Below are 20,536 nucleotides of genomic sequence, written 5' to 3'. Positions count from 1 at the left end.
GCATTTATCATGGCTTTCCCACAAAAACTGTTATCACAGGGTAACCAAATAGATAGCTTCTCTTTTAAGTATTTCAATTCATGAGTGGAAAAAATGGTAGACTCAGAAGATAACCATTAACTAATCCTTACGGAACCACTGGCTGTAGGTCTTATCAACAGTAGCTGACATTACAAAAAGGCACAAGATACTGTAAGTCACCAGACAATGACCATATGGAAATCTTACCAGTCATCCCTCTCAAAGAAAAAAAAAGAAAGAAAAGAAAATGAACTTTGGTATGATCAAGTTTCCAGATTTGACAGCTGCTGGGGAGTGGTTTCCTGTGAGTTGAAACAGTCTGTCCTGGATGAAAGCTCATAAGATTGAGAAAGCTTTTGATTGGCAGTGGAGATGAACACCTTTAATCCCAGCACTCAGGAGGCAGAGGTAGGTGGGTCTCTGTGAGTTCAAAGACAGCCTGGTCTATAAAGTGAATTCCGAACAGCCAGAGCTGTTACACAGAAAATATTGCCTCAAAAAAAAAAAAAAAAAAGACTGAGAGCATTTTAAAAGAGGAACCTGTTTTCATTCTAAGGAAGAAAAAACAAACAACAAAAACAGGGGAACTTTAACCACTATTCTTGCAAAGGACCCAAGTTCAGTTCCAAACCCCCCATGTTATGTGGTTCGCATCTGCCTGTGTATCCCAAATCACAGGGAATCCAACATCCTCTTATGTTTTCTGAAAGCTCTCTTGCTCTCCCTCTCCCTTAAGAATAAAGAAATCGCCTGGCGTTGGTGGCGCACGCCTTTAATCCCAACAATCGGGAGGCAGAGGCAGGTGGATCTCTGTGAGTTCGAGGCCGGGCTGGACCGACAGCCTCCAAAACAATACAGAGAAACCCTGTCTCGTAAAACCAAAAAAAAAAAAAAGAATAAAGAAATCTAAAATCAAATGAAAAAGAGGATCTGGAAAGATGGCTCAGCGGTTAAGAGTATTGGGTACCTTCCCAGAGGACCCTGGTACTATTCTCAGCACCCAGATACTTGTAACTTCTGCATGGAAATACACATATACAAAAATGAAAGTAAAGAATACTTTAAAAATAAAAAAGACTCAAGAAGTGAATAACTCAAAAGTCTCAGTAAATTCCTGAAGCCTACCAGCTGTACCAAGTCTCCCCCTCTCCCCAAGGTTATATAAGCAGTAAGCACTGTGCTGAACAGAAGTTACTCTCCAACCTGTAGAGCTCCCTGAAAGTTGTGCAGAGTTCCAGGGTCCAGTTTTCATGAGATGCCACCCATGCTGTGGTCAGATTTTTTAAAATTATCCTTAATTCTATAAGTAACCCCAGTAAATTCGTTGGCCCACCAAGTAATATATGGTGGTACCTTAGTTTGGTCTGCTTTTGGTTACCTATTTGGGATGAGTAGACATTAATTCACATCTTCCTAGGAATACTATCACACTTACTTATTTAATGTGCACTGGTGTTTTGCCTGTATATAATCTGTGTGTGGGTGTTATATCCCTCAGAACTGGAGTTACAGACAGTTGTGAGCTGCCATGTGGGTGCTGGGAATTGAACACAGGTCCTCTGGGAGTTACTTTTGTGCCATCTGTCAAGTCCCGAGGGATTTTTTCTTAATTAAAACCTTTGAAGTGGGAAGAACCACTTTTTTAAAATTAATTTTTTATTTAAAACAATCTTAGTTTATATATCAATTCCAGTTCTCTCTCCCTCTGCCCTCCCACTCCCCCCATCCACTCAGAGAGAGAGGGAGAGTGAGGTCCCCCATGGGACATCATTTGGGGCAGGACGGAGGCCTTCCCTCCTGTATCTGGGCTGACAGAGTATTCCACCATAGGAATGGGACCCCAAAGTTCATTCGTGCACTAGGGATAAATGCTGGTTCCACTGCCAGCGGCCCCATAGACTGCCCAAGCCCCCCAACTGACACCCACATTCTGTCTTATGCAGGTTCTCCGGCTGTCAGTCTGGAGTCTGTGAGCTAAGAACAACTTTTAATCCAGATCTTTCAGGTGGGAAGATTCACCTTTAATCTGGGCCACACCCTCTACCCAGACATAAGCATGGAAGAAGGAAACTGAGTCTACCCACTTGCAAGTCTATTCCTTCACTGACATTAGAGCCTACTTCTTCAGGATCCCAGAGTATATTGAAGACCTGGGTAAGACAGCCAGTCTTGTGGACTGAACAATTAATGGATTCTTGGACATTCTGTTGGCCAAAAGACATTGTTGGACTAGCTGGACCGCAGCCTGTAAGACATTCTAATAAATTCTCTCTCTCTCTCTCTCTCTCTCTCTCTCTCTCTCTCTCTCTCTCTCTCTCTCTCTCTCTCTCTCTCTCTCTCTGTGTGTGTGTGTTTTGTGTTTCTCTTGAGTACCCTTATTAATATATCTTTGTCAGTGTTGAGACTGAACCAAAGTCCTTATAGGTGTGAAATATGTACTCTAAATTCCCAGCACAAATTTTCATTTATTTAAAAGGCTCCATTAAATTATATATTCTTTTTTAAAGATTTATTTATTTATTATGTATACAGTGTTCTGTCTGCATGTATGTCCACAGGCCAGAAGAGGGCACTAGATCTTATTACAGATGGTTGTGAGCCACCAAGCGGTTGTTGGGAATTGAACTCAGGATCTCTGGAAGAGCAGTCAGTGCTCTTAACCTCTGAGCCATCTCTCCAGCCCCAAATTATATATTCTTTAAAAAACAAACCACATGTTTCCATTTGTTCTTAAGGCAGGTTAGTTTAATTTTATAGAAGAAATACTTTCAAACGATACAAATGACACAATCATAGAAAACAGCGACAAAACAAAGAGATGAATACTGATTCTAACTTATTCCCACAACAGGTTACTTATTTCAGCAATAATCAACAAAGTCTGACAATGCAATGATTAGATAAAGCAGAAAAACCAAATTCCCTTTTATACTCAATGCTGTTTCAGAGACCCTGATGGCAGAATTCAGGTTGTTGCATGACCAGAGCTGCCCAGAGACTTTAGTTTTCTTTCTCACCAGGCTTAAGCATACATACAAACTCACAAAGCAGATGTAAACTTCCTCTGGCCCCCTAAAGCCCATAGTCCTTCATTTATATGAAGTAGGCAATATATTTTGAGCATGGTAGTTTTAACAGGTTGGCAGCTGCCAAAGGGAAGCAAGTGAGGGTGTTGGGTACCATGTCTGCTACAGCAGCAAACAGTCCATGTAATACACCTGCACACAATTCACCTTTGCAAAGCCAGATGGCAGGAAGAGATGATGGAAAGGTGTCAAACCCGGGTGCTCCTCCTTGGACTGATCCCAAAGTAGGGGCTGCATGTGTTTTCTGTGGGGCATGAGAAGGGAGACAATGCTTCCCACAGAAATTGGTATAGATAGGCAGTGATGTTTCTGAAAAGTTCATCTGGGGTTTTTGTTGTTGTTATTTTTGTATTAGCATAGCAGGTTCTCCTCAACTAATTTGCATTGGCAGAAAAGCTACATCATTCCAGGTAGAGAGTGGCCTGGGAAGAGCTGTCTCTGTAAGGCAGTGTCAGCTATAGGTTAAGGTTCCAATATTCTGCAGGCAAAGGAGACAAGCCTGCTGAGCAATGTTGCTTGCTACTGGCAGTGCTCTCAGATTTGTGCCTTGGGTCTCTACCTCTATTGTAGGTTCGTACAAAAAGGAAATTGGGGGAAGGGGGCGCCAAAAAGCAAGGCTAGAGACAGGAATGCATAGCAAGAGATGACAACTGTAAAAAACAAGGTTTTCAGTCTTACCACCACGGACAAATTCCACTGTCTGTGATTGGTCGCATGCCAATGAAATGCTTTTACAATTCATTTGTAATAAGTTGAAAAATGGAAGTGGGCTATACAAGGGAAGAGGTTATACAGTGATGAGAAAGGAGACCTGATTAAAAGGGGGCATTTCCAAGGAGGGGAAGGAAGATCTAGGAAGAGAGTTCTGTTTTCCTTGACATTTCCTGTGATTACTTCATTTATTTATTGAAGGCCTCAGAAAGAAAACACGTTTCCATAGGATAAATGTGGGCTAGTCAAACTAATTTGTTTGGCATTTAAAAGAATCTTGGCATATTTTTATTCCATTCATTTTTTCCTCATGAGTTAGTTCTAGGATTCCATGAGGAATATTTGTTCGCTCCAACATGAGAGAAGCATTCTGATGTAACTCAAACATTCTCCTACAATGACTTGCTGGGTAACCCATGTTACCCACATGCCCTTCTCTCCACACACACACACTCACACACACACACACACAAAGCACCTTCAAAGGTTACCTCTCTGCCTTTAGGGTCTGCTGTATTCATTCTTTTCACTTTCCTTCACAAAACAGTAGGGTAGCGGGAAAGCTTTCTCACCCTCCTGTCTGTCAGAGCAGCCAGAGGTGGTAAAGACAGCTGCACATGCTTTGACAAATGGAAGCAATGTGAACAGCCACCAGTCACCAGTGGACAGGCAGGCTGAAACCTGGGATGCCGGAGGCTCTGTTGCCAGCTTCAGAATTGTGGGAAGCACAGAAAGATGCATTAGATGACAACACAGCAATGAAGAGCTATCAGTGCCCAGCACACTGAGCCCTACAACGCATACACAGCTTTGCAGAGTATGACTGAGTCACTGCAGTTGATATTTTAACGTAACACACAGAGAGTGAAAGTGTACAGTATACATGGTTAATGCACCTATGAGAAACTGATACATGTGACAAATTCAGCACATAGTGTTTGCGTTTCAGGTGTCAGAAACAAAACCGGCCCCAAGTTTCATTCTACTGCATGACAAATACTGAAGAACAAAATTTCAGTCTTAAAATACACCTTAAAGTCAGTATTTTCCTTCAAGGAAAAAAGTACTATAAATAAATTACAATACAGTGAATTTGCCTGAACTCACTTCGTTTCTGTCTTCCAGCCTTTAAGTCAAATAAAACAGCATAAAAACTGTACACTCTTAACATGATAGTTGATCTTTTATAAAATAACCTGTCTTCAGAGATGTCAATTTCACAACAAGGAAAAACCAAGCCCTGTTGCCGTCACTATTATAAAATATATATGTATAGATATATGTTTTTTACAAAATGTGTATATTAATAGCTTTGCACAAATATTTTAAAGACAAATTTAGCTAATCTAAGAACTTCATGAAAATAAAACAGGCAGATAAATACTTCATGTGCACAATGCACTACATCAAACGTCGTCGGCTGGGAGAGGAGGTATGTTAATCCTTGGTCTTGTAAAAAATGCTATCTTCTCCCTAGGATCGGAAAGAATTATACATTAGAAGTGATTCTTAAAAGGTTATGGCTGTACCTCAGTGGCAGAGTGCATGCCTAATTTATGCAAGGCCCTAGAACCAATCCCCAGTAACAAAGGTGGAGAGGGGAGGGCTGAACCTAAATCTCCAGTGACAATGGTATGTATAAAGCCCTATGGTGTGCTTATCTTTAGTGGCTAAAATACTAATTTGTACATGATAGGTGCACAGGAAAATACTTGTTCTATTAAGAAATGAATAAGAAGATGAAAATTGTATGGATGAGTTCTAAATCATAATTGAAGGCAGAAAGTTATACTATTTAATGCTAGTTATGACAAGGATATGAATATTTTAAAGATTTCAAAACATGAAGGCTAAAAGATAAACATTGTTGCATTTACCAATAAAACGGACTGACACAGGCATATGCTACCATATGGATGACCTTCAGAAGCCTGATGCTAAATGCCATGAGTAAGACACAGAAAACCAGCAGAGGATGCAAATGCAGAGAGACAGAGAGCACACTGTTTTTTGGCACGGCTCAGAGATGGGGATGGGCTTGATCCCCAAGTTGGTTTGAGGCGCTTTCCTTTGGGGATAATGACAGTGTTTGAAAACCAAAAGGAGGGTGCAGCAGTATGGCATCACTGATTCAGCAAATGCTATGATTTGTTTGTTTTAAATGTGTTACTTTTATACTTCCTGAACTTCACTGTACTTTCACAACCACAGAGAATACAGATATAATGATGCAATTAATTCACCCCCCAAAAAATACTTTACCTGCTTTTGTAGGTAAACCCAGTCTATACAATTAAATTCCAAGGCAATAGTGATTCTAATGTGGAAGTAGAAGATGCTGACAAATACTTGATTGCCATGACAACAAGTCTTTGATTGCTAACCTATACAACGTACGTGCTTTGCAGTTTGTAGATTTTATTTCCTTTAAAAGTTAATTAAAAAGGAAAGGTGACAAGGATGTATGTAAATTAGTTACCTACAGTGGCAAGTGTTCAGAAAGCAGCAGCCAGTTAATAAAATAGAGCAATTGGGTGACTTATAGATAAAACATTATGTTCTAATAAGCTATCAAAGTGTGTAGCACTTTTAAGCAATAGGTTTCCACACTGATTACAGGCTGCATGAAAAAAAGTACAAACATCAGAAGAAAACACCAAAATGGTACTAGTGGCAGGACATGCTGCTTATCGATTCCTGGTGACTGTGCTTTTTGTATTAAGCTAGGTGATAGGAAAGCAGTGAGTCATAATGCTGGCCACAGGGTCCACTCTCCCCCCCTACCTAAAGGTCTGCACTTGGATAGGCTCCTTGTGGTTCTGCCCTCGAAGTTGGTAGATCTCCTTGGAAGCCTTCTTCAGCATCTTCTCAGCCACTTGTTCTTGATGGTAGTCAAGTTTGGTCTGTCTTGTCTGCAACAAAAACATTTGATGAGCAAGACTCTCTAATGCTATTTTAAAAAAAAACAAGAATTGCTGGGCGGTGGTGGCGCACGCCTTTAATCCCAGCACTCGGGAGGCAGAGGCAGGTGGATTTCTGTGAGTTCAAGGTCAGCCTGGTCTACAGAGTGAGTTCCAGGACAGCCAGGGCTGTTACACAGAGAAACCCTGACTAGAAAACAAACAAACAACATGAATGAGTTCACTCCCATTCCTGGAGTCCAGAAGATGCTAGGCCAGTCCCCTCTGCATCCACAGAGGAAATTTCCACAGAAGAGCCTGGGGGTGGTAGAGGTGGTTGGAACCAGGCCTAACTGAAAGTGGCCCCAGGACATTCTCCATGCAAGGCAAGGAGGACCTGACTGCCCTTCACTCTCCTCAGAGAACCTCTAGATGTCCACTATTGCCACCGAACATGTGCATAGTAGGGGAGAATATCACAAAACAAGTACCAGAGACCTTTCAATTACTACATCATTATAGGAACACTCACAACTAGAGCTCAAGGTGGTAACCACCGCTAAGTAACAGCTGGGAAGTTCTAGTGGGAGTCCAGAACAGGCCCACAGCCCTGTTACCTGCCGCTCTGCTTCCTTCAGTAAGCTACGGAACCGTTCATCTCGGAGCACCCAGTGTGGGAGGTCAGTCTGGCCCCGCAGCTGGGCATCTTCAAGACGCTGCCTCAGCTCCCGGAGGGTTCCAATCTCCTCATTCAGCTGCCGCTGCCGAGTCCTCGAGGCCTGGAGGTCCAGCTCCAGGTCCAGAGAGGTGCGAGCCATGAGCTCAGCTAGAGACGACCTGCAGGGCTATGGAAAGCAGGCAGAGGGCACACCAGTGAGCATGTATACCATCTTGGGATGGTGTAGGCTTCACCTTCTAGAAGGATCTTCCACCATTAACAGTAGATGGCTGTGGTACAAGAATTTCTCTAAGTGCAACAAATTCCATATTCACATTTTAAAGAGCCAGATTCTGGCAAGATTAAATCTCTACTTCCATATAAAAATTAGGAACAACAAACTTTTGTCTTTAATAATGGCCTACAACTGTGTTTGTAAAAGTATAGAGCCACAGACCCTTATACATGCAGCTGACAGAATAAAAAGTGAACATATTTTTAGAAATGCCATTTGATAATGTATGTCTAAAGTAGCAAATGTGCATTTTCTTTGGCTTTTAGATTTCATTTTGACTTACATCTGAAAAGTACAACTGGCAACACACAAAAGTGACCCAATTGAGTAAAGTTTAAAACAGAGAGAAAAAACTATATGAAAGCAGGAAACACGGGTGTTTCTGGCATCCAATGGTCAAGGTCAAGGATGGTGCTCAACAGGAGAGCACAGGAAGTAATAAAGAATGACTCAGTTCACAAAGTTCATACTGATGTGGTTCAGACACAACTTGTGCAGTCCCATCATATGCTTTCTAGATTTCCCAGTCTGCAAGTATTCTGCATACCAACAATGCATGGAAATCTTGGATTTTAAAAATAGCTATTCCAAAGGGTGCTTGTCCAGAAAAGACAGGGACTTACCTAGTACCTTACAAACTACAGCTTTTAAAGATGGCATATGATAAAGAGAAGAAAAAAAAACTTGGCTAGTAAAGGCAATGAAAGCTATAGAACAGTTCTTTTTTCAGGTGGTGGGTTGGTTTTTCAAGACAGGGTTTCTCTGTGTAACAGCTCTGGCTGTTCTGGAACTAGCTTCCTAGACCAAGCTAGCCTTGAACTCGTAGAGATCTGCCTGTCTCTGCCTCTTGAGGGTTGAGATTAAAGGTGTGCCACCACTGTCCAGCTAGAACAGTTTTTGTAGATGCATGTTTTATGTTGAAAAACTCATATGTAGAGGCTAGAGAGATGCTAAGTATTTAGCACCATGTACTACTCTTGTAAAGAATCCTGAAATGGGTTCCTAGTAGCCATGCCAGGTGGCTTACAATTGTAACCCAGTCTCCAGGGAATCAGGCACCCTGTTCAGGATTGCACAGGCACCTGCATTCACATGTACACATACTCCCATACAATATACACATAATTAAAAGTAAAAATAAATCATAAAAGAAGCCCAAATTTGTCAAGTTTACTTTACTGACAAAAAGGAAAAAATATCATGTAGAAACAGTTATTCCTTTAATAGAACTAAGAAAATAATGATCGCAAATGATATAAAATCATCTCAAGAAATGCAAATATGACACTATTATGCTTTATTAAGAAATTACAAAGAAATAAAGATCATCTTTTAATTATTGAGGATTTAATCATTTCCTAAAATAATATCTCTATTAATAGAATTATACAAATAAAATACAGAGCCGATATAGATTCCTATTAGTTTCTATGGCACATACCTGTTTGTAGCGAAGGGTTCGTCTTTCCAAAGTATTTCGGACAAAGGAGGACTTTCTGGGCAGTGTTGAACTGTCACTGTCACTACGATAAAGCTGCACCAAAAAGAATGATATTCAGAAACAAGTTATGAAACATTTTTATTAATTAAGTCACTGTGTATTCTGAATGGTATTCTTTTTTAATTTCTCCTAGACATTTAAAACACATTTAAACCTTTTGTTGATGCTTTTTTTTTCACCAGGTGTCTGGACCTACAGAAGAGTTTTAAGGGAAAACAAAAACAAAATCAAAAACCAAAATGAAGCAAAGAGAATTGCCAACCTGGTCTTTTTTTCATGCTCATCAACTTAACCAGGTGGACTGTCTACATTGATCAAATCAATCTAACTTCTGTGCTATCCATACCAACTAAATTTGCTATTAGGCAAGATGCTTATAAAAGGTACTGTCTTCAGCAATCATTCACATTTGCTATTAATTTCTGGTTTTAGTAAAATGACTTTCTGGAAAAAGGGATTCATTCCTGGTAGAAGGACAAGCCAACATTCACCCAACCCTGCTGTGTCAGTCAAGGGAAAGGTGTGGTTTTTGAAGAGGAAAATAAAAAACACTTCTTTATGGGAGCCCCTACGGATTTCATGTGGTGGTGGATCAATGGATGTCTGTGTGAGTGCCCAAGTCTTGCCTTCCTAGCTTTATTTTCTGTACCAGTTTACAGGAGATATTCAGGAAACACAGTGGCATGGAAGCTTACTTGCCCTGTGGTCATACCCAGCATGCATATAAACAGCAAGGCTTCTAACACCATCACCAATAAATGCAGTCTTTTATGCAGGGCACAGAACTCAACGAAGCAGCTGCCAGTCTTCCTCCTAGAAGTAAACTCTGCCCCACTACCACCCTATTGTCAAAACACATCTGAATCTGCTGCCTGGTGGTTGTGGCAGAGCATAGGCTACAGAGGGTCCATGAGGATGGTATTCAGATGAGTATGTGCAATGACCCATATGAGCATCATCACCATTTTCCCTTAAAAACCCTTTCACTGTCCAGGTCAGTGGTGTTATTGTTATCCTGGCACTGCCTAATCAGCTCAAACACACTGAACTCCCTTCACTGACGACAGTGGCTTGGATCTCCTGTTCACCTACCTGCAGGTTCTCAGTCCCATGCACACATCATAACTTCCAAAAGTTCTAATTCTCATGTCCTACCTGTGACCTGTCTCTAGGAGTGGGACCTGGGTGTCGGTATTTAGTGAAACCTTCCAATGTGATTTGACTGTGTATATTCATCATTCCCCAACGGGTATGAATTTCCATGTGGGTGAATTGGAATGCACTCATTAGAGACTACAGGCTTCAAATTGGCTGGTATCTTGCTGCTCAGCCACTCAATCATGCTTCATGGACTTCTAAGGAACATGCTAGTGCAACCTACAAACCTCTATCCAAGTCAAGACTGCCCCCATTTTAACTTGCTGTTTCTAAGACTGATGTCGTAACATTTATCCTGCCTCTATGAGATGGAACACACAGAGTAGTGAAAATCTGTGGAAGGCAAAATTCAGAGGAAATCCAGAAATCAACAGGCTCAGGATCAGGTGGCAAGCTGAGTGCCTACCATTCAACTTCTTCTCCACTCATATATAGTGTTCATTCATTCCCTGGCACGGCTTGGGAGAATATGCATGTCTTTGAGCAGAAATAGTAAAAATGAGCACATGACAAAGGGAATGAAGAAGAAAATGCTAAAGACAAGGGTGGAGGAATTTCAACTCACCCTGCAAACATACTGGCTCCTTGCTCCTGGTGAGAAGGTCTGCGAGCGCACAATGGTGCTGCTGCGGACGAAGGGAGAGCCTCGGGCACGGCGGCTGAGCCGTTCCTTGCGAACATTCACTATGTCCTCCAGGTAAAGGTCTTCTGTGGTGGTCTCCTTGTCAACCTAGGTAGTAGGCTTTTTGTTACTCCATAGTACAAGTGACACATTTAGTGTGAACAACTTCCTCTCCGATGTTTTCTCTTGCTGGGATACCTGACTTTTTAAACCCACCACGCGGAAATGGCATTCCAAGAAGCGAAGTAGTTCACTTCCTCACTCCTTACTCCTATCATCAGCTGTCTTTTTTCTATTTTGGGGGACAGAATCTATGTAGCCAAGGCTGGCCTGAATCTCATTACATAGTCCCCACTGACCTTGAACACATGACAATCTTGCTGCTTATCCCCGTAAGCGGTGGAATTAGAAAAATGAGCCACCAGAATGCACTGAAGAAATGCCACGCTATTTTCCGTAGCAATTACACCATCTCACAACCCCACCCTTTCCAAAATGTAAATGGGAAGGAAGGAAGGTAGGAAGGAAGGAAGGGAAGAAGGAAGGGAGGAAAGAAGGGACAAACATTAATCTAGCCTCCACAGCCACTCATTTGGTGACTACTTTTCAAGGTTATAAGCAGTAAAATAGCAGCTATTCCTGTAGGCCTAGTTTAAACCAGCTACTCTAATCTGCTGCATAAGCTGAGACTAATAAACTGCCCAAGGGGAGAGTTCATACTTGCTGTTTCAGGGACCTTGATGACAATATGTTTAGCATGTTTACCTGGATAGTTAGGGTAATAGCATTTCAGTGTCAATTGCTCTAAACATAGTTGTCCCTGAAAATGGGAAGGGATCACCACAGAATGGTATAAAAAGCTCTCTTTTTAAGTTACAGCTGTCCTTTCCTTGTGATATATGGGTGATAGACATTTCTGTAGGACATAGTGAGCACACATTAAGCCCTTACAGATCTTAGGCAATGTGTTTGGTAATACAGAGCCCTTGCTTTGCTATTACCTTCAAATGCCACACGTCTCCATACCCCCCAACTCCTATACAGCATGGCTATTAGTGAGCACATGTTCTACTCCTACATGTAAGTATGTCAGTCTAACTTCCTGTAGTACACCTGCCCCCTTTTCTACCCTGACCCTCACACTTCCCAGAATACGTATGGGGATATACCCTCTCTCCTTCTAGGACTGGCCAGGTACTATACATTCAAAGATCCCTTTGACACTTTCTACTTACCTTAACAGGCAAGGGTTGAAGTTTCTCAGGGTTGTAAGTATCTACCTGGCCAGCAAATACATGCCCATGGATGGCATCCACACCAGTGTAACAGGAATCTGGGTAGTGGGGGCTGGTCTGGGTGCAGTTGCTACAGCCACTATCAACCGAGTCAGCCTGCCAACTCCTAAAGATAAACATTGCAATAGCCTATGAATAGCTCATCAGAGGTGATGCCTTTTGCGTCTGTTTGCACAGTAGAGTAGCAGAAAGAGCAAAGAGAAACTTTCTGCTCAATGACTAAAGACAGCTGCTATTCTCATAAAGTAGGAATATTTCTGTTTTCTAAGGAAGACAATACTTAGATTTCTCTATCACCCAACTAGAGTCACTTAAGGTACCAAAACCTTTACCAGAAAATGCCCACCAGCTTGCTGTTTGACCATTAACAGAGTACATTATCCCTCTGCCAGGTGCTCCAGAGGCACATTTCTGTCTAAACTAAATTCAGAGAAAGTCATGTGAAGAAACAGTGAACTTCACAAAGACAATATTCTTCATGGAAATCCGTGGAAGGAATTCAACATGTAAATGCCTCTATAGAGGATCAGTCAAGCCATTTCACCAGAGGGGCTCAGTCACCTAATTATTCACCCATTTCTCACGGGCTTTTACAAAGAGTCACTGATAGGCCACTTCAAGCAGCAACAGAAAAGAGAAGCTGCCTGGTCATGTGATTATATGCTTCTGCCGAGGAGTGTGTCCAGAGGAGTAAAGTCCACAAAGACAAAGCTGATCTGTGGTAGAACAGGGTCAAAGGGAAGGGGGAATGGGAGTGACTGACATTGGCGGTGGTGGGTGGTATTTTCATTTCATGAAATTTCCCCATAGCCGACTATGGTTAAAACACAAACAAACAAAACATGGCATACTGCAATTATACCCCAAATTAGTGAACTGCACACTGTAAATGGCAGATAGATGAAAGCTCAATAAGGTGAGTTGTAAGGATAGCAACAGTGGAAGTGTAGCTCAGTGGTATAATACCTGCCCAGAATGTACAAAGCCATCGCTTTAGTTCTCAGTACCTCAAAAGATATGAAACACACAACAAAAAACTTTAAAGAACTTTTGAGTCAGGTATATGTCTATAATCCTAGCACTCAAAAGGCTAAGGCCAGAGAACTCCAAAGCCACCTTGGGCTAAACAGTAATAACACATCTCCAAAAACTAAGAGGGGGGACTGTGTTATTATTAGTCTCAGCAGAGGGGAGTCCTGAAAAGAAATTCTGGACTTAAAGGAAAAGGATCGGGCACAAATCTCTGGCTGTTTCTCTTATTCAGATCGCCATGAGATTCCCCACCAGAATCTAGCTCCTGAGCAATGGAAGAGTAGCACTACCAAGCACATTCTAGAAAGGCAGAAAGGAAGCAATTTGCATCCAGAAGCACTCCTCCGAGAGCCATGCTGACTGGCAGTGCTAGCCTGTCTACAAGAACTTCACTTCGCCTCCCTAAGGAACTGTACAAAGTCCTGCCTCTTGCTGTGGCCTGAGGAGGGCAGGGGACTAGGCACTCACCTCTCAGATACAGCCTCTCCCTGCTCTTCCTTACGCTCCATCTCCAGGATCTCCTCCTCAGTATATTCCAGCTTTACACGCTCCTCTGCCAGCTCTCTCTCCACAGCTCGTAGCTGTGCTGTGGTTCTGGCCAGCAGCACTGTCACTGCATCCTGAAGGAGGAAAGGATGCTTTTGAGAACCAGCTTACCTCTTGGCCACACAGGAGAACAAACCCCACCATTCCCAGGCCAGTTCACCCTGTGCCTATAGCTCTGTGTCCACCAATTTGTATAAAAATAGTAATTGTGGCCGGGCGGTGGTGGCGCACGCCTTTAATCCCAGCACTCGGGAGGCAGAGGCAGGCGGATCTCTGTGAGTTCGAAGCTGGGCTGGACCGATAGCCTCTAAAACAATACAGAGAAACCCTGTTTCGTAAAAACCAAAAAAAAATAGTAATTGTGAATATGCTTGCATTACAAATTCATTTTCAGGCAGTGACCTGTGTATTAGCGTGTTCCCATCTGATTCCTTCCACTGAAACTCCTTCACTGGTAACACATGCTGATGTGTAGTCTGCAATTCTTAGAAATGAGTACCAGGAGCAAAGCCAGTCTCAAAGTCAAGAAAACAGCCATGAAAGACTGGCTCCTTGAGCCAGGACCATGTACCGTCTTTCCGGAGCTGGCATTCATGGTGTCCTGTGTGGCAGTCTCCATAACTCGCACAGGTTCTTTTGTCCTAGGCGGCTCAGGGCTGGCAAAGACCTGCACAGGATACCAGCGCAGCTGCATGTCGTTTGAATTGTCACAGTCGGCCAAGTTTATCTGAGCAATGCCCTGCATGGGTGTTAAAAGAAGCCAGAACCAGTCTTCAATGATTTTATTCTATAATTGTAGTCCCTTAAAATGTCAAATTTGACTGGCAGAACCCACAAGGTTAAAGGAGAATTAAAGTTTTCCTTTGACCCCCACATATGCACTATACCATGCACACCCTCACCCCTACTTGCCTCACCCCACACAATGTATATAGAAAACATAAATGAGGAAGCACAAAAAAGAAATGACAGATGAAATCAGGAATGAAGAATAGAAGGAGAAAGAGAGAAAGAAGATGGAGTCATAAAACAGAGAGAAAGGGAGAAGAGAGGGGAAGGAGAACACCATATGGGCCAGCAGAGGTCTTGTTATTCGTACCAGCAATTCTTCCTGTAGCTGAGGATTCACTGAACACACATATAACTGCAGTGATTTCAATGTCAACATGCTGGAATGCACAGGAATTCTGAACACTTCATTAAACACCAGTGGAGCTTGGAATTCCAGAGACTTGGAACAGTAGGTGTTGGGAGTGCCAGAGTCGAGTGGGGGCAAGTAGACGCGGATGTGGCTGGGAACAGAGGGGAGGAAACATGTTGGTAGGCAGCATGGACTAATACGCTCGCTTATTGATATGATATCATTGGTGTGGTCCCCATCCTCCAGGTCTAAAGGACTAGTGCATCTCTGTAGATTACATGGAGCATGCCTAGCTGACCAAGACAAGACTGGGGGCCGTGAGGTTGTGCTAGATACTTTGTTTCAGCAAGAGCTCTTCTGCCCTTTCCTCCGAGTTCTAGCATCCACAGACATAGAGCCTGTTTCCTGTGCTTTCTACCCCCAGCCTAGAAGTTGGCACACAGTTGAGAAGGCTGAAATATTTGTGATCACTGCTGTGTGTACCACCAGGTAACATGAATCCCAATGTGGATCTCCATGTTTCCAAAGCTACTTCACAAAGAATGGATGGGGTTAGTTATCTTAGGTTTGCATGGACCATTATTGGCAGTCACCCACCTTAGTGAGACCCTCCACAAGTACCCACCTAGGGTCACAGAGCACAGAGAAGCAGAAATTCTGCCACTGAAGGGCAAGGTCAGTAGAAGACTGCCAAATGTAACAATTCCCATTTCCTGTTCCTCTCCTTAGCCAAGGTTTCCATGAAGCCAGTCTCAGACCTCTTGATACATATCATGGGATCAGAGTAGAATGAACTTGCACCATCATTACCCAGTCCTTTGAGAACATGGTAATCCTCAATATTTCCAGTGACAGGCTCTTCCTTGGCTGTACACTGTGTACCAAATGCCTCAACTAATTAACTAAGCTCATTACATACATACATACATACATACAATCCTTTGTACTTTAGATATTTCATACTGTTTTACTGAAATTTGGGCTTCCAAACGACTTTTCCTCTGCCCAGTCTGCCAAGCAGAATAGGTAATGAGCTGTTTCATGCAGAGAATGCCAGAGGAAGGTCATCACTAGTTGTACACAGTCTCCAGGAACTTACATTTTGCAGTCTTCCTTCATCACCAGTCCAGCAAGGTTCCTCAGCTGTAGCACATGCACAAGGAGATATTCATTCATACTGTCATGCCTAGAAAATAAAGCTCATGTTCATTGCCTGTAAATTCCCCATGGAGGAAACGACCGTGATTCAATTCCAACAGCAGCCACTGACTGAGGGGCATTTTACCCTATCCTACCCTCAAGGGACATTGGTGATATCTGGAAGCATTTCCTATTACCAAAACTGGAAAGAGAATGTCAAGTAGATGGATATCAAGGACACAACTGAATACCCTACAGTGTACAAGATGAGACACCATAGCAAAGAATGATGTGATTATAAATGCCAACAGTGTCAGTACTAAAACACCTGGACTAGAATAACAAGAATGGGCAATCCCAAACTAGAGAGACCAGAATATCCTGCTATGCTAGCATGAACATCATGGCTCCTGCTTTTACTGAAACTGTAAACTAGGCATCTGTAAGTGTCATGTTACAGGCTACTGGATGACGTACCCTGGGCATAAGGGAAGGACCCTGCTATCTGTACTATGGTGAACACTATCAACTTCTAGCATAAACATGGAAAATATACCTCCAATATATCGAGTTTGATGAAACTCTGATCATTCTACCTTTCTGTCTCCCATATCTAAGCTAACAGTCCTCAGCTGTGGTATCAATGATGAAAGACAGCAATGTAGCCACTTTTCACTATCCCCTCTTCTGTCTACCCTCATCAACTCATCTGAAACTAAAGACTGCAACTATCAAGAATGCGGAAGCAGCACCTGGGTCTCGCCACCCCCTTCACCTGCCCATGGAAGTGAGAACCACAATGATGCAGGCCCCCATTTACAGGGCATCTTTAAAGCTGAAAGGTGACTGGGAATGTCAAAGGTGATGGGATACCACCCAAGTGGGCCCCATTCCACAAGGCATCTTGAAGAACAACAGAAAGTTGGCTTCTTTACTCACAGAAATCCCACATAGATCTGGGGCTCATTGTTTCCATATGCTTCTCCAAAAGCAGACTCTTCAGCATCTTCATTTCTGAACATAACAGTAAATCCATCAGTTTTATCCCAAAGGAATTGAGCATTAGAGATATACATATTCTCTCTCATTCTCAGGGTGTCCTTTACTGAGAAGAGCTTTATCAAACCGTGATTCAAGTATATATGTTCATTAAGGGGGCTCAAAAGGCATGGCCAGTCCCCAGAATCCATCATGGGTTATCCCACAGGTACCTGACCACAAACTTCTTTCTCTCTTTCTTCCTCCCTTGGTTCAAAAAAAGGAATCGTTTATTTTTAGTTTATGTGACAAGTGTTTTTCTGAGCATAAGTATATGCACTATGCACATGTAGTGGCCATGGAGGCCAGAAGAAAGTATTGGAACCCTGGTGATGGAGTAACAGATGTTTGTGAGCTGCCATGTGGGTTCTGGGTACTGAACTCAGATCCCCCACAAGAGCATCAAGTGTTCTTAACCACTGAGCCATCTCTCCAACTTATCCCTCTGTTTTTAGCCCAGGTTGAGCCAGAATTCACCATATAGCCCAAGGTTGTCTTAAACTTGTGGCAATTGTACCTGTCTCAGCTTCTATAATGCTGAAATTATAGGTATGAGCCTCAGCAATAGGTGTCTTGTTTCTTACTGTGTTTTTGCTTTGTTTTGACACAAGGGGCTCCCTGTAGCTAAAGAACTAAAGAAAGAAGATAGGGAGGAACTTTACTGCTAAGAATGCAGGTCCCTTGTACGCATTGTGCATACTTGCTCTTTCTCAGCTCTACTGGCCAGGACCAGAGAAAAAAAGCCATTCCAGAACAACACAATAAGAGCCAGCCTCCAAATGGCACACAGAAGCCAGAGGCAGATTCCTCACAGGGTTCTAAGGCCCAGCCTCCGGAAGACTAAAGGAGGAAGAAAAATGTGCATGGGACTGTAAACAAAGTTCAGAATCTATTTCCGTTTAGATCTTTTGTGTACATACCAGTAATGCTCTAGCAAATGTACTTAGTAGTAAAGGAAACAAGGGGGTCGTCTCCTAACCTTTTGGTTAGAGGTTCAAACACCCCACTGTCACTGGCAAGGGAGTAATCTGACAGGCATGCAGAAACACGGCGTGCTCTCCTCTCCAACCTCTTGGCACCATCTTCCCGGAGGGTCACTGCTGCAAACAAGGGATACACCTGGGTCAGGAGGTGATAGCACAGGGTGCTAAGAGGACATCTATGGTAGAGTGCTGGACAGTCACAAGCCACGGCATGTGCATGCAGATAGACACTGTGCGCGATTGTCTTTAATACTAACAAACAAAGCTAAATAAAATGAAAGCAACAGACTTCTTTCTTTTTTTTTAAAGGGCAGAGGCTCTCTATGTAATCCTGACTCTTTGAACTTAAGATGTTTCTTATTCTCCTGCATGCTGGGATTATGATATGCACCATTATGGTTGGCATTGGCATCTTAACTGTCTAGAAATATGTTTGGACTCATACATTTTGTATTTTCCCTTTGATGATGAGCACACAGAGCATAAGGTGACAGTGGTGTGAAACTTCTAAGAGTCTGGGAGAGGAAGGCTACAAAGAGGGAAGAGAGGTAGCAGGGGGTTGGAGGAGATAGGGAGAATCAGAATCCCAGAACACACTTTGTTCAAATATATCATAATGGTATAGAATATATTGTGTTCTGACTGATTAAAAAATAAAAATACTTCAAAAAAGAACAAAGATACAAGAACAGCAACTACAGTGAATTGTTACTTTTCACTTTTCTTCTTTATGCCATTTGGTATTTTCTGCAATAAACCTATTTGACATTGCTTTTATGACCACTTTTGAAAACTTATCCAAATATATCCTAACAGAATTAGTGATCTAAACAAAGACACTGATTCATCCCTTGCAAATATTGTCTTGGAGACCTATGTGGCTTACACAGAGACGGACATCGTCTGTTGAGCTCACTGCAGTAGCTATCTCAGCCACCATGGGCTCTACTAGCTTCTGGAATAGTGTTCCTGGGTCACAACGCTACTATTCCTGAGCCTTTGATTTTTATCTTTCGTATCTACTTTTAAGAGCCAAACATAATTACTGTCATTTTCTTACCTATTTTTTACTGTTTTATTTCACTGAAATGGGCTCCTTTAAACAAAACCAATACAAACTTACTCAACCTTTTTTTTAATGTTACATGTGGTTATATATGTAGGGGTCTATTTTTTTACAGGACATACTTTGTTAAAATACAGAAGACATATGCTACCCCAAGCTAAGCACTGCTATGCTGACACTTGCTAGTAATGTTAGTATCTCTGTTGCCTTTATGCTTCTCATTGGCTAACCAAGTTCCATAGTCTGAAAACTTGACACTCAGAACTGAGGGAAAGGATGAGTGCAGTAACAAGCCAGCTGCCTGTCTTTTTAACCAAATTATTACCCATACCAACTAAACCCAGGACATTCAACAGATAAGCATAGCCTTTGGTCTCTCAATGGCAACTGTAAACAAAAGCTGGCCTTCTAATTATATGTAGTACCAATCATGAGGGTAAGCAGCTTCTGCTCTGATCATCTAAGGACAGAAGCAGGCTCTGTCCAGTAGGAGTTGAAGGTATAAAACTCTCAAATGGTGACCAGATCTCTGAAGCCCTGCTCTTGTCTTCGTCCCAGTCCCATGAAATGTCCCCAGTCCCGACTACATATGGAATCTCCTGGTATCTGAGCCTCTATATTACAGATTTCTACAAGTGAAACCAATGCCTGTTTTCACTCGCTAACCTGACACCCACCAGACATGCTTCCTCCACACACTTTGAAATCCCTTTGAGGAAACAGTGCTAGGTAACAATCCTCCCACTTCCATAGTCCGACCCCATCGTACAAATCTAACCAAAGTAGTTCTCTCCCCATTACAATGGGAGTCCCTTCAGAGGATGGTGACTGAAAGCTCTGAATTTACAGAGCAACAGGGAATAACTTCACCAGGTTCCCTGAGTTAAAAAAGACAGAGCATCTTCCACACTGCATACTCAAAACTCTAGGACCTCAAGAAGAGAAGTAGAGCCAATGAAGCAGGGGATAGAAAGAAGTCTTCTACCCACTCATTTAGAAACAAAACCAAAACAAACAAACATACATACAAAAAACCCACACTGTTCTTTCCTTATTGAAGACAGACAGATACTCAAACCAAGGAACATTAGACAGATACTCAAACCAAGGAACATAATAAACACTGCTTGATAAAAAAGGGGGAAAAAACTGAAAATCACATCATAGCCAAAGCTGCCTGCTGACATACTTAAATAATGAATGCTATTAAATTTTGGAGGAAAAAAAAACTACATAAGGAAATAAATGTTGAAAGCTTTTAGAAAAATTGTTACATGATTGCTATGAATAATAGCTGTGAAATAATGATAATGACAATCAATAAGGTACAAACCCCAGCCATC

The 20,536-nt window shown here is 42.2% G+C and overlaps 1 protein-coding gene across 2 annotated transcripts in view; it reads right to left on the bottom strand.

Moving 5' to 3' along the window:
- Window positions 1–2,744: 2,744 nt before the first annotated feature.
- The window catches only part of Wwc3 (WWC family member 3), a 103,969-nt gene continuing 86,177 nt past the window's right edge, over window positions 2,745–20,536 (bottom strand). Inside the window, exons 12-23 of one of the 2 annotated variants that reach the window (XM_005074154.4) lie at window positions 18,124–18,244; window positions 17,046–17,120; window positions 16,066–16,152; window positions 14,925–15,117; window positions 14,397–14,564; window positions 13,748–13,899; window positions 12,188–12,353; window positions 10,896–11,060; window positions 9,113–9,205; window positions 7,336–7,563; window positions 6,603–6,730; window positions 2,745–5,291 (exon numbers count right to left, since the gene is read on the bottom strand). In XM_005074154.4, the coding sequence (XP_005074211.2) occupies window positions 5,225–5,291; window positions 6,603–6,730; window positions 7,336–7,563; window positions 9,113–9,205; window positions 10,896–11,060; window positions 12,188–12,353; window positions 13,748–13,899; window positions 14,397–14,564; window positions 14,925–15,117; window positions 16,066–16,152; window positions 17,046–17,120; window positions 18,124–18,244 (1,643 nt within the window). In that variant the 3' untranslated portion in view covers window positions 2,745–5,224. The remainder of the gene's footprint in view (window positions 5,292–6,602; window positions 6,731–7,335; window positions 7,564–9,112; window positions 9,206–10,895; window positions 11,061–12,187; window positions 12,354–13,747; window positions 13,900–14,396; window positions 14,565–14,924; window positions 15,118–16,065; window positions 16,153–17,045; window positions 17,121–18,123; window positions 18,245–20,536) is intronic. The other variant, XM_021229552.2, reaches the window with a different exon arrangement.

This window comes from Mesocricetus auratus, unplaced genomic scaffold (assembly GCF_017639785.1).
Source record: "Mesocricetus auratus isolate SY011 unplaced genomic scaffold, BCM_Maur_2.0 Super-Scaffold_100003, whole genome shotgun sequence".
NCBI lineage: Eukaryota > Metazoa > Chordata > Mammalia > Rodentia > Cricetidae > Mesocricetus > Mesocricetus auratus.
Note: the sequence above shows the minus strand (reverse complement) of the source record. Positions and strands in the feature narration are given on the sequence as shown.